Source organism: Haematobia irritans, chromosome 2 (assembly GCF_050003625.1).
Source record: "Haematobia irritans isolate KBUSLIRL chromosome 2, ASM5000362v1, whole genome shotgun sequence".
NCBI classification, from domain to species: domain Eukaryota; kingdom Metazoa; phylum Arthropoda; class Insecta; order Diptera; family Muscidae; genus Haematobia; species Haematobia irritans.
Genome location: NC_134398.1, coordinates 91,673,196 through 91,686,618, shown reverse-complemented (window position 1 = coordinate 91,686,618; position 13,423 = coordinate 91,673,196). Strand labels below are relative to the sequence as shown.

Genomic DNA, 13,423 nt, shown 5'->3' with positions numbered 1-13,423 from the left:
TGGAACCATACCGTCCAATGCTCCTTTATTAATGATAGCCATCACAAGGCTGTCTTTAGCAACTGAGGCAAACGATCGTTGATCCCTTTTGGAGGATGGCAGCTCATCCGGTGATCGTTCCCTTTTTCCAGCCTCAAGAATTCCTTGAGCCCATTTTAAGGAATCGCTTTGTTTAGCCGACAACGTGCTTAGGTCGACTGATCCTAATTTCTTTAGGATAAACAAAGCATTTCTGCGTTCCTTGAATCTCTTTCGTGAGGGATTACCTCCTTTTGATGCCGTTACCTTGGAAAAGGTTCGACTTGTCAAATTGTCGCCACCTGTCGACCCGTCTACAGGTCGACTAATTGGGCCTAACTCTTTGTCATTGCCCAAATTTATAACTCCAGTCGATACCCGTCCACTGGGCCCTGAAGTTAGCAACCCAGTGGATGTCTTTGAATTTCTCTGCATGGTGGCCTAATATCCCACCACACTTGAAATTCGTAGTAGGTACTTATTACGATGATTTTATCCGCTATTAAAAAACACGTCCGTTCCGTTCGACGGTTGAATAATAAATCAGGTCTACGATATCTGCCACAATGAATTCGTAACTAACGGATTTGTTAGCAATAGTTAACTTTATGATGACCTTTCCGTCTACGGTTGCGGGTTCACCTGTATGCACCAGTATCCAACGTCAAAGTACGCTTGTCGCCATTAATACCACCCGCAATAGTCAAATTGTTATTTTTCTGTTGAACTATTGCTGTTTAAGTTCAAATGCCGTTTTTTTAAGCTTTGTTCAGTCATATAATCATTTTCAAGTGTAATCCCTCCGTTAGGATTTGTCAATGCCTTTTTCTACCTTTCGGTACGAAAATAAGGACATTTTATAAAGTCAAATGTCATCAACCCCCGCCTTTCGGCATCCAAGCTTTTTGTCATTCACTTTTGAGACTCTCTCGCTTCTACGAAGGTAAATATTGTTTGACGAACAATAATTTATTAAATAAAGCCCATACATTTTGGTTCAAATTCTAAACCAGTGCCTTTTTATTTCTTTTCTACTTTTATGCCACGCATTCATTGGTCCATTCGAGCCGAACATTAATTGGAAAGAATTAATTCGCTCTTTTTATTTCTTCCTCGAAGGCAAAGGCTACGCCACCAACAACAACAAACGATTGACGATCACCATCCTCTACGAGGCATTTTCAATTTATTACACAAATATTTTTATTATCAACAACCAAGGTATGTACTTTCAGTGATAATTAAAAAGTGAGCATATCCTTCGGTGTAAATATAAATAAAACAGAAATAAACACTCGCCTACGGTCGCTTTACAACTCGTATTTTATATCGGTTGTACATTAAATCTCTACGAGAAAAAATTAAATTATCCGTCGGTCTTTAATACCCGGTTACATTGTCATTAAAGTGTTGAAAAGTGCGTTTAATTCCATTTTGTTTTCGTCCAAATATTCTACGTCAAAGTTGAATTCAATTTCGCTGTATTTCTCCATTTGATTACATTCATATTGTTGTGTTTTTCTTTTGGTTTTTGATCTTCGATCTGCATAGAAAAAAAACAAAACCAATTGCATTGGTTGTAAGCATTGGTTTGCCAATAGACATCAATAGTAAAGTGTTATACAGTTGCCGTTCAACTTGCTATACACACGTACGCACACAGGTGTTACATCCAACATACGTTCGAACTGCATACACGTTGGTTTAATAGCGTGGGTCGCTTACAGCGCGAAATTATAAAAATAATTTTTTGCAAGTTCAATTGAGAAAAGTATTTATTGTTGATTCCTACGGATATCGGTCGTTTACTATTATCGTTCGTGTTACGTGGTAGTGTACCCTACGGTCGGTCGATATAAACAATAAAATAACAGTATTTATTATATATTATATTATCGTAATATTGACATATTTGAGTTTCCACGAAACTTTTTGATTTTTTATATTATTGTTGTTGTTGGACCTTACTGTTTCGTAGTGTGCATCTTACAGTCCGTGCACCCTACAATCGGTCAAGTTGACATTTTACAATTTAAAGTTCACGACTTTTCATTGTCTTGTAATTTTGCCATTTGGTAAGTGATATTCACGATACACTTGCACAAATTTTGTGTATCTACGTACACTGGGAGAAATTTTGAATAATATATACACTGAGAGAAACTCTCGAAATATATAAAATTTTCAATTTTTCCAATAATTCGCCACGCGAAAATTATTCTTTGTATTCTACGATACACTGAAAATATTTTTTGTATTCACGATACACTTGCAAAAATCTTTTGGTACACAGGGTACACTGGAAAATATTGTAATATTTTCCAAATAAAGATTTTGCATATATTTCGCCACGCGAAAAAGGGTTTCTTGTATTTACGATACACTTGAAGAAACTTTACGTGTTTTCATACACTTGGAGAAATTTTTCGCCAATTATTACAAAAAGTTAAAATACTTATAATTTACCTTACAGAGCTAATTTTAGCTGGTATTTCCAATACACTGTGAGGAAATTGGTGTATCGACGATACACTGTAAAAAATTGGTTGTACTCCGTACACTGTGAGAAATTTTCTTATCTCATTTTTTGTGTTTTTGTGGTAATTACGTTACCTTGTTCACATTTGTGGTGCTTTCGGTACACTGCGAAAAATATTGTGTGTTGACGATACAACTTTCGCATACACTGAGAGGAATAACTGCGTTTTCATTTGTTCGACGACAAATCGAAGTAGCTTTTTGAACCGATTTATACTCTTTTCGAGAGATTTGGACATCACGTGTCAATTTCTTCGCCCTTTAAGTTTGACAGTACTTTGTCATAATGACTACTACACCACTAACTGCTTTCACAAGAGCAACTGACGCAGTAGTCCGATTTGAAACGAAGTTTCACAGTTTGCGAGACGATGATCTCACCGCCCATAGACTAGAATGTCATGGTTCCGAGGCTAAGTCGTTGTGGGAAAAAGTTAAGAGCTTATTCGACGAATGTCTTGACTTTGTGTCCACACAGAGCAACGTAACCGAGGCAGTCGCCGCTGCTGACAGCAAATATGACGTGGCTTATAATTGTTATCTGAACGTTATGGAATCAATCCAACGTAAATTGGATGCACTACGTGCACCATCTAAGTACTCTGCTAAATCGTCTCGGTTGGAGGACCAAACATTACTTTTGAATGTTTCTCATAGGTCCGATGACTCTCACAGTTCTTCCGTTGGCTCTAGGGGAGACAATAGTTCCTCCCACAGTCTCAATCTGCCGCCTTGTGATATAGATGTTTTTGACGGCGATTTTCTCAATTGGCCGACATTTAGAGATTTCTTCACAGCGGTATACATTAACAATAGCCGACTTAGCGATATTGAGAAATTGTGTCATTTGCTCAAGAAGACCAGTGGTGAAGCTCGCGAGGTTGTTTCGAAATTTCCGCTCACGCATAGAAGCTCCGCTCTTGCGTGGAAGGCACTAAGGGGTACTTATGATAATACCCGCCTATTGGTGAACCACCAACTCAAATTATTATTCGATTTACCGGTCTTGGAGTCTGAGACCAGTTCAGGACTGAAGAAACTACAACGTGGTATCTCGACATGCATTTCGACAATGTCCATCTACGATGTGGCTACTGACGATTGGGATCCCATCCTCGTCTTTTTATGCCTTCAGAGGTTGCCGAAATGTACTGTTACACTTTGGGAACAGAGTATTAAGGACAAGTCTGCTTTGTCTTCTTGGTCAGATTTGGACTTCTTTCTCACGGAAAGAATCCAGACATTGACATGTCTTCGGGATATCCGCGGCATTGACGCCAGGCCTCCGGCCAACAAAAGAGTTCGTTCGCATTTCACGAATGCGAAAGCACCTCGTTCCCCAACAAGTACGCCTCGTTCCTCCCAGTCCTCTCCTGACAGATTATGCGTTCTCTGTCGACGACAGCATCACCTCAGAACGTGTTCTAGGTTTCATAATCTTTCAGTTCTTGAGAGGATGAATATTATTAAGCGCCATCAGTGCTGCATGAATTGTCTGTCCCGCAGACATATTGCAGCTAATTGCCCCAGCGCATATGATTGTGGTAAATGTGGTAGAAGACACCACACTCTTCTGCACAGGGATATATCAAATGATCCCATAAATTCTCCGGTCGTTTCCGCACCGCTTATACGAGATACCGGGGTAGCATCAGTGGATACCGATCAGCCTTCTACATCGACTGGCATTGTGTCAGGGACGTCGAGTAGACAGGTATTCCATACTTCGCGTACTGGAAATGTATTATTAGGAACTGCAATGGTGAATATCGTTCACCAGGGTATCACGTATCCTGCTAGGGCCTTAATGGATCCCGCTTCGGAATCATCCTTTGTTACGGAAGGATTGCGGAACCGACTTGGACTGAGCACGTCTTCGACTTCGGCTACAATTTCTGGAGTGAATCAAAGTGTTTCGATCACGTCGAGAGAACTTTGTTCACTTTGCATTGGTACCCCACTAGATGAGTCGCTCCTACTGGAGACTACAGCGTACGTTCTTCCGAACATTTCCGGCAACCTGCCATCTTTTTCCCTAAATCGTGACATTGTGTCTAGCATGCCAAATCTACGTTTGGCTGACCCCAATTTATTTGTTTGTCGTCCTGTTGACCTTCTGTTGGGCGCGGATCTTTATCCGAAAATTTTATTGCACGGTACTCGAACGAATATTTTGGGATCATTACTAGCACAAAACACAGTCTTCGGCTGGGTTGTCACGGGTCCTATCCCTTCCTCGAATATTTCTGTCTACACGACTACTGTGGACCTCTCCAAGGAAAATGGTCTTCACGAGACACTTCACCGCACTTTGGGAACTAGAAGAGCTTCCCCGACGTCCTCTCTTATCTGATTTAGATAAGTTTTGCGAGGAAAATTATAAAACGACATCCCGACGGTATTCTGAGTGAAGATACTCTTCCTCTTGAAACTTATTTCTTCGGACAAATCGGAAACCAAGGACGGCCTGGCTGACACAATTTCTTCGAAATTAGGCATCCCTCTTGTGAAAACCATGAATTAAGACGATTCACCACGACTTTGTCCGGGGGTATATACAGTTATACCATATGAGGCCAGTTTAGGTTACGCCTACAAATGAAAATTTGTTATCTGTCTTATCGCCGGTCATCCACCGATAAAAAGACAATTTGACTTCGATTGGTTTTCACTGCCTTGAATGACATTTTTACACGTCGGTCCGACTCAACAATCAGGAGGTTGTATAAATTCGTGTACAATTGCGATATCACACAGATGTATCGCCATATATATGTTGACCCGTCTTAGACATTTCTGCATTGAATACAGTTAAGATATTCTCTGCAAATATTATCCGGAACTTTTAGTTACAGACAGTGACTTGGACAACTTTTGCATTTGGCTGACGACACGGAGAATGGGTTTCCTCTTTATGTACAAGTCCTACGGAAGTGCATGTTCGTTGACGACGTATTGACGGCGTACCATAATTTGAATAATGCGTCTGGTTCAAGGGGCAATATACACCATAATTCTGAGCTGTCTTCTCACATAGAGCGCGACGCTATATTACCACTACTGGTTTTAACAATGGGATTATGTGGAATCATCAGGTCATGCCTTGATGATAACCCACGGTTATATTTAAAAAACTGTCTGCTTTTCTACGAAAGCAGTAACTTTACATGCTACTTTTTATTTGTCCACGACATTCTCGACGAGAACTATTACTCCCCACTACGTGGAAATTATGTCGTCTTCGCGATGTTCATCCGGGTACTAACGGTCGTCGTTTGTTCAAATGTATTACATCCTTGTCTTTTAGGGAGTTAACATAGGTCTATCTGTCGCGTTATGCTCGCGTCCTCCCTAGTTTTTGTTACGTGAAAAATCTTTGGGTTGATGGCCGCGTTCGAATCGCTATAGGACGGAAAGTTGTAAGGCGACCTACGGTTTCTTGTCATTCTGACCATTTTGTTAATTTGATTTTCCGTTCCGTCATCGAAATCTTTCTATATTTTCATAGATGGAAAACATAGCAAAGATGGCCGCTACCCTTCCTGATTTTGAGGACGACGTCCCCATGTCTGATGAGGAACGGGAAATCGATCCAACCATCGCACCTCTGGCCGATGTATCCACCATCAGCACGACTGCTGATCCTGCCACTCTGGCCGACCTTTCCACCAATAAAAATCCGTTGACGACGGCTCCTGGAGTTCCTCCAGGAGAATTATCTGTGGCTTCGCCACCCCTTTCGGCACCAGTTCGAAAGAACCAGGGTTCGAATATTCAACGTGGCAGAAGAGAATGTGTCATATGCAAGGCAAAGCATCACTTACGTGATTGCAAAGAGTTCAGGGCGATGCGAATTGAACGAAGGCTGCGTACCGTAGCGCTTCATAAATGTTGTGGTAATTGCCTTGACGCCACACACTTTGTTCGTGACTGTCCCAGTCCACACAGGTGTAAGCACTGTAACGGTGACCATCACATCATGCAAAGAATAGCGCTGATCGGTCCCGCCCTGCTACAAAGTCTGCTCCCCGACAAAAATCCGGAGTTCCTCCAAAACCTGGTAGATCCTCTACTCGTCCGCATATTACGTCTGACCCGTCTGTCCGATCTTATCAGCCGTCACCTTCATCAGCTCCCCGACACGTAATTGCGATTCAGCCCGTTGCTACGCTCGGGCCGACAATGGTCATTCAGCTAGAGTTGAATGATCGGCGAGTTCCTGTCCGGGCGCTTTTGGACCCTTGCGCAGGTCTTAGTTTAATTTGTCGGTCATTGGCCGAGGAACTTCGGCTAAGTCCTGTAGCAGTGGGTTCAGATTTGTTCTGTCAGGTCTCAGTCGCATCATCACATGACCCATCGCAACGATTAGGGGTATCGGCAAGAATTGTGGATTTGACCCACATAACTTCTCCTTCGGAGTTCGTGAATCCTGCCCTAAAGGATCACTTTGCCGGGCTACAGTTAGCTGACCCGCATTTTTATCAAGCTTCACATGTAGCGATTGTCCTTGGTCCAGAGGTCTACCACAAAATAATGAGGCCACAAACATATTCTAGCCCGGGTTTCCCATGGGCCCAACTCACAATGTTTGGGTGGGTTATTTCGGGTCCATGCAACATATAATTGGGTGTAAGACAATCTTCCATTGTCTTCCGACTTAACGAGTCCTCGATACCCGGCTCTACCGAGTCAAATTTATTTAAAATTTTGATGACAACGATCGGGCTTAACGAGTCCATTTACGATCGCGTGCTTGACGAGCACATTTGCAAATATGAATTTGTGTTTTGGAAAAAAATGAATGAATTGGAAACCATAACAAGAGAAAAAAAGGATTGAACTAAAATAAAATGCTCTTTTTTTTGTAAACTGAAATGTACATCCTGTATACTTTCATTATGTAACATGTAAATATTATTTAACTTATTTTTAAATTTTGCAACATGGCTGGATGTTGCAAGGCGGGCGGCAATGTTTAAGTTCAAATGCCGTTTTTTTAGCTTTGTTCAGTCATATAATCATTTTCAAGTGTAATCCCTCCGTTAGGATTTGTCTATGCCTTTTTCTACCTTTCGGTACGAAAATAAGGACATTTTCTAACGTCAAATGTCATCAACCCCCGCCTTTCGGCATCCAAGCTTTTTGTCATTCACTTTTGAGACTCTCTCGCTTCTATGAAGGTAAATATTGTTTGACGAACAATAATTTATTAAATAAAGCCCATACATTTTGGTTCAAATTCTAAACCAGTGCCTTTTTATTTCTTTTCTACTTTTATGCCACGCATTCAATTGCTATGGAGATTGTGGGGCCAATCTGCCTGCTCTTGCCCCGCTGAACTTACTCGATTTAGTTTATAGGTGATTCACTTGACTGCGGGACCACTTTCTTATGGATATTGCTTAACCCAAAAACTGAAAAGAGTAGAAGTCGTAGTCGTAACGCGAATGTGAGCCATAAACGTATCTTAAAATACCATGAAAACAAGAATGTAATTTACGTAAGTTCGATGCATTAGTACCTGAATAAACCTCCAGTCCATACAAGATATTCGGCATGAGTAGGGCCTGAGCTAGTCTGTGTCGTACATCAATCGGTAGAATAACATCAATACTATATAACTTCCTTAGAGTCAGATTCAATTTTGAGCAGACAGAGGAAATATGACCCGTGAAACTCAGCCCGGAATCAATCCCAAATCCTAAACAGGAAACGGAAGTGGAACAAGGTACAACAGAATTCTGTCCCATAATACTTGCAGAGTGATCGCGCGCCCCATGAAACAAAACACAATTAGTTTTCCGCACATTTAAGCATATATTATTCTCGGAACACCACGCAGAAATACGCCCAATATCGTCAAGTTCCCGAATGCAATTACCCAAAGAAGAATCCGAAGAATTATATAATTGGATGTCATCCGCATAGATCCCAAGCTCAGAAAAATGAACACATTCGCAAATGTCATTGACATATAACATAAAAAGCAACGGACCTAGAATGGAACCTTGCAGGACACCATAGTGTATTGCACGAGTCCCAGATGATCGACCGTTAGATATGACAAACTGCGATCGATCCGACAAGAAAGAACGAATTAACATACATTAATAGTGCGAAAAACGGAACAGAGAGAAAAGCTTATTTAAGAGAATAGTGTGGTCAACAGAATTAAACGCCTTACTTAGATCTAATATTACAAGTATACCCGGATTCCTACGGTCTAAAGATCGTCTTATATTGTCCGTGACATGAATCATTAAAGAAGTTGTGCTATGGTGGCTCCTAAAGCCAGATTGGCAGCTGTCCACCAAGGAATGCGATTCAAGATATGCACACATCTGATCCTTAAGAATTATCTCAAACGCCTTAGACAAAGCAGGTAGGACACAAATCGGTCTAAAGTCTGAGCATTCCTTGCCAGAAGTACCCTTTTTTCGTAGAGGAAATACCTTAGCCAGCTTCCAATTCGCAGGGACTATTCCAGTCATAATAATCGTATTGAAAAAATGTAGAAGATGTCGGGAAATAAATGGATAAATCAACACAAATGGATAAATCCTAAACACAAATAAATGTTTTAGGGTAGGTCATAGCACTTAAGTACCTCTAACTCACACATTTACAAATAGCTCAATCTAAGTTAATATATATAGTTAAAAGTGATTACTAACCCTCTTACGTTTGTACAACAAACCATCTGTTTCTCGCTTGAGAGACCAGCAATAAATTGACAGCATTCTTATGTGGCTCTTTCCATCAAAACGCATTTCCATTTGAAAAATTTCTTGGTGAAATCTTTCTCCCTGCTCGTCACTGAATTGACCAAGGTTTTCGGGAAAAAATCTAAATGTCCATGCAGAAAATGAATTTTTATGGACATTCGACATCCCATTTCAGCATAAGACTCAAGAAATTCATTTACCACTTCAACATAGTTAGGACTTTTTTTGTTTCCCAAAAAGTTTTGACATAAGGAAATAAAACGATTCCATGTTCTGTTTTCTATCTCGTTAAGCTTCTCAGAAAAAATTTCATCAAGCATAATTTTTCGTATTTGCGGTCCAATAAAAATACCTAAAAACAACAATAACATCAAGTTAATATAACAGTATCTAAGAAAAAAGTGTTAAGTACCAAAACAGATTTTAAATACAAAAAAGCGTCGCCTTCTACATCCAGCCGCTTTACAAACTGTTTCATATAGCCCAACTTAAGGTGCATTGGCGGTAGAATGATTTTATCTGATTGCACAAGAGGAATATTCTTAACGTTTTTCTGGCCTATTTTAAAAGATGTCCTTGCAGGCCAGTTTTTACGCCTGTATTGGTCATCGCTGCGACTCGCAGATATAGCAAGGGTACTTAGTATTACCTCCTTGCATTCCAAACAATATTGTCAGATCTTTTAAATCTGCAACAATTTGCCACTGATATTTTCTATAATTTATTAAATACAATATTTTTTCCATTGTAGCATATGACTCCTTCATTTTTGTAGCGTAAGCTATCGGCACTGATTCGTTTCTTCGTTTCTATTGTGCAATAACACTGCCTTAAGGCCTTCAAAATATGTTAGTTGATTGTAAATTAAAAAGAATCATTAATACCTACTTTTACACGATCCGTCCAAAAACCACCTCCAATTCGCTTCATATTGGTGATTAAGGTAAAAAACAACTCTTCTATATTTATGATAACATTGATTTGTAAATTTTTGGTAAATTTGGTAAATAGTTTGTTACCATCTAGAATAATCTACAAGCTTCTCGTAATTCGTCCGGCAGATGTCGCACAAATTAATCTGATTATGAGTAAAACTATTCCCTTATTACTTCGGTAATAAGAGAGGGTAATAAAACGATGCGATTCGTTCTAAGTTGAGATATCATCTACCCTTTATTATTCAAATTTGGTTATAATATACTTCTTATTGCTATTGCCAAGTGCATTACGTTAACATTTTTCTTATTGCTATTACAAAGTGCATTACGTTAACAATATTTTACCAAAAACAAAGCTGGTCTTTAATTGGGTCATGTGAATGACAGAAGCTTGAGTTGCAATTATAGGTTCAATGAACCAGAATTAGAAAATGGAAAAAGGTAAGTGAGAAAAGGTGTTTTGCAATTGGAAAAAGATTGGATTGCAGTTTAGGATTGCAAAATGAACAAAAAGGTAGGTGTGAGAAAGTTTGAATTGAAAAAAAGATTGGTTTGCAGTTTAAGATTGCAAAATGAACAAAATGGTAGGTGTGAGAAAGTTTGTTGTGCAATTAACATAAAAAGGTAATTTTGCATTGGCAAAATTACTTGTAAACTCAACTTGTGTTGTAATTCCATTACAGCTAAATGATTTCAATTTTAGCTGTCATAACACCCCCATCGTTAGATTGAGGCTCCGACGAAATAATATATTTTTGCTTTGTTTTTGATATGAAAGTTACACATATAATTAAAATTGATAAAATGATTATTGTATGTATGCTTAGATTTATTGTTTTTATTTGATTCGATTTATTTATTATTTCTTCCATGTTCTCTTCGTACTCTAATTGTTTCATATATAAAGATTCTATATTCAAATCTTTCACAGTTTCGTTTGAAGGTTCCTTATTCTAGTTACAAAATTGTTCAAAATTAATTTGTCATGTATTCTTATATATACGTTTTCATAGGTTTTATCGGTTGTGTTAATTTGACAATTTTCGAATTCTATGTAAAAGTTTCCTTTAATATTCTTTTCTTTATTGTTACAATTATGTGTAAAGTTTTGATAATAATTCTTAAATACTAAATAGCCGGGGAAAACTTCCACTATCTCTGGCTCTTGTAATTTCTTCATTGGACATTCTGCCTCTTTAGATTTTAAAAGATTTGTTAGACACTGATCATCAATTTTTTCAAGATTTTTCCGTAACCCGTCTTTAACGTTTATTCTAAATACATTATTGTCTATATCAGTAAGCACTTCCTGTTCCTTCAGAAAGATGGACTTATTTTGAGAATTTGGAAGAGGTTCAAATAAAATTTTTGACATTGGTATTTCTGCATATATTGGTATTCTCAGTATTATGAAAAGTGTTTGTGCTTGAAAAGCTACAGTTATCTTGATATTCGTGTAACTATCTAAGTCGGGAATTAAGTCCAGTTCAGTCTTGGTCAATATGTCTGTCGGGATTATTCCTAGTTTGCTAGAAAAAATTATGTTGCCGATATCGTTAATATGGCTTTGAAATATTGAGATGTCATTGTTTATCTGATATACTTGTGTCATATATGTTATTTCGTCTTCTATTGTTGATAGTCTTTTTTGTATTGTGTTCCTGAATCTATTTAGGTATGTTTCTATTTGGTACTGTTGATTATTTATGTGGTTTGTTATGTTCCTAATCTGTCGAGACATTGTCATGCTAATGTGAGTTGACCCATTTATACTATTTGATATATGTGTTTGATTACTATGAAGAAATTCTATACTTTTTTCTATTTGTTCCTTGTCGTCATTGTCCATAGTCCCTGCTATTATTTTAAGTCCTTTTCCAAATATGTTAATCAGTCCGCGTTTTGATTTAAAGTGAGGTTTCAAAGAGTCGACTTTTGCTTTTAGTAATTCAAAATTCTTATACATTGTATTCAATAAAGGTTTTGTGTCCAATTTGGTTCCACTTAACATCTTTATGTTTCCTGAAATAAGGTTTAAGGTTTGATCGTACTCCGTTAAGTTTATGATATGTACTACTTTACAGTAATGTTCTATGGGTCTAAAAATGCCTGTTTTAATAGGTAAGAATCCGTTATTGTTGTTCAGGTCGTGGATATGCAGTTTTTGAGCCATAATGGTTGTAAGTAATGTCAAGGTCAATAATCGGTCCATTGTCTGAAAATAAAAAAAGAATTATTTGGTTGCAGTAACAGTGGGATTGTCTCTATCTTGGTATTTCTTCTTTGGTCTAACATGTGTCTTATAATATTTGTGTCCGGTTGTTTTACTTTCTATGTGTTCTTCGTCCAATTTTAATGTGTCTATTTTTCTATATTTACGGTGATTTTTTCCTCCTCTAATTTCTCTTATGAAATTCATTCCTTCTTCTAGTTCTACGTCTTTCCGATTTTCATTTAGTTTTTTGATATATTCTTCTTTCTTCAAAGCTATTTTATCATGAATTTCCTTGTATCTACTCTCATGTATTTTTCCCGAAATAAAGTCGATAGGTTTTACACCTGTCGTACTATGAATTGTGTTATTATAGAATCCAATGATTCTATTTATCTTGTCTTCTATGTCTTCGTCCTTGTTCCGTTCATCATGTCTTAGGAGTCTTAAATGTTCGTTTATGGTATTGTGAAGTCTTTCAATGTCAGAATTTGACATTGACATGCTATTGGAGGTATAGTGAATGTCTATGTCTTCGTCGTTCAGGAATTGTCGCATAGGTATGGCTTTAAAACCTAGTTCATTGTCTACGACTATTTTTTTTATTTTTCCGTAAGTGTTTATATATTGGAGAAGTTTAGTCTTGAATTCAGTCCATGTCCTTCCGATTATTTTATATGCTACTGCAAATTTCGAAAATTTATCTATTATTGTCATAAAGAGGGACTTAGATAAGCTATAGAAAACGTCTACGTGTATTATTTCTTTTGGATTATTTGGTGTTTCTGTAACTTTAAATGGAATTTTTGGAGGTCTTCTGTCATATTTTTCGAGTGTACATATTTCACAGTTATTGATAAATTGGGTTATTCTTATTTTAAGTTTAGGATTATATATTTGTGTCTTTAGTTCTTCAAATACTGCTTGTATACCTCGATGGTTTTTATCTAAATGCTCCTTTTCTATAATCTCGGTTAACATGAGTTCATCTT

The 13,423-nt window shown here is 37.9% G+C and overlaps 2 protein-coding genes across 2 annotated transcripts; both read left to right on the top strand.

The window, feature by feature from the left end:
* The first annotated feature begins 301 nt into the window (after positions 1 to 301).
* LOC142225764 (uncharacterized) lies at positions 302 to 7,802 on the top strand. The gene is made up of 2 exons (XM_075295584.1): positions 302 to 1,239; positions 6,065 to 7,802. The coding sequence occupies exon 2, from the start codon at positions 6,065 to 6,067 to the stop codon at positions 6,701 to 6,703; it is 639 nt and encodes a 212-aa protein (XP_075151699.1). The 5' UTR covers positions 302 to 1,239; the 3' UTR covers positions 6,704 to 7,802.
* Positions 2,843 to 4,909, top strand: LOC142224776 (uncharacterized). Its single transcript, XM_075294562.1, has one exon. It carries the CDS (start codon positions 2,843 to 2,845, stop codon positions 4,907 to 4,909), a length of 2,067 nt encoding a protein of 688 aa, XP_075150677.1.
* Positions 7,803 to 13,423: the final 5,621 nt, after the last annotated feature.

Bases quoted from the DNA above. Each gene is read 5' to 3' on its own strand.
- LOC142224776 (XM_075294562.1), top strand. From the start codon at position 2,843: ATGACTACTACACCACTAACTGCTTTCACAAGAGCAACTGACGCAGTA.
- LOC142225764 (XM_075295584.1), top strand. From the start codon at position 6,065: ATGGAAAACATAGCAAAGATGGCCGCTACCCTTCCTGATTTTGAGGAC.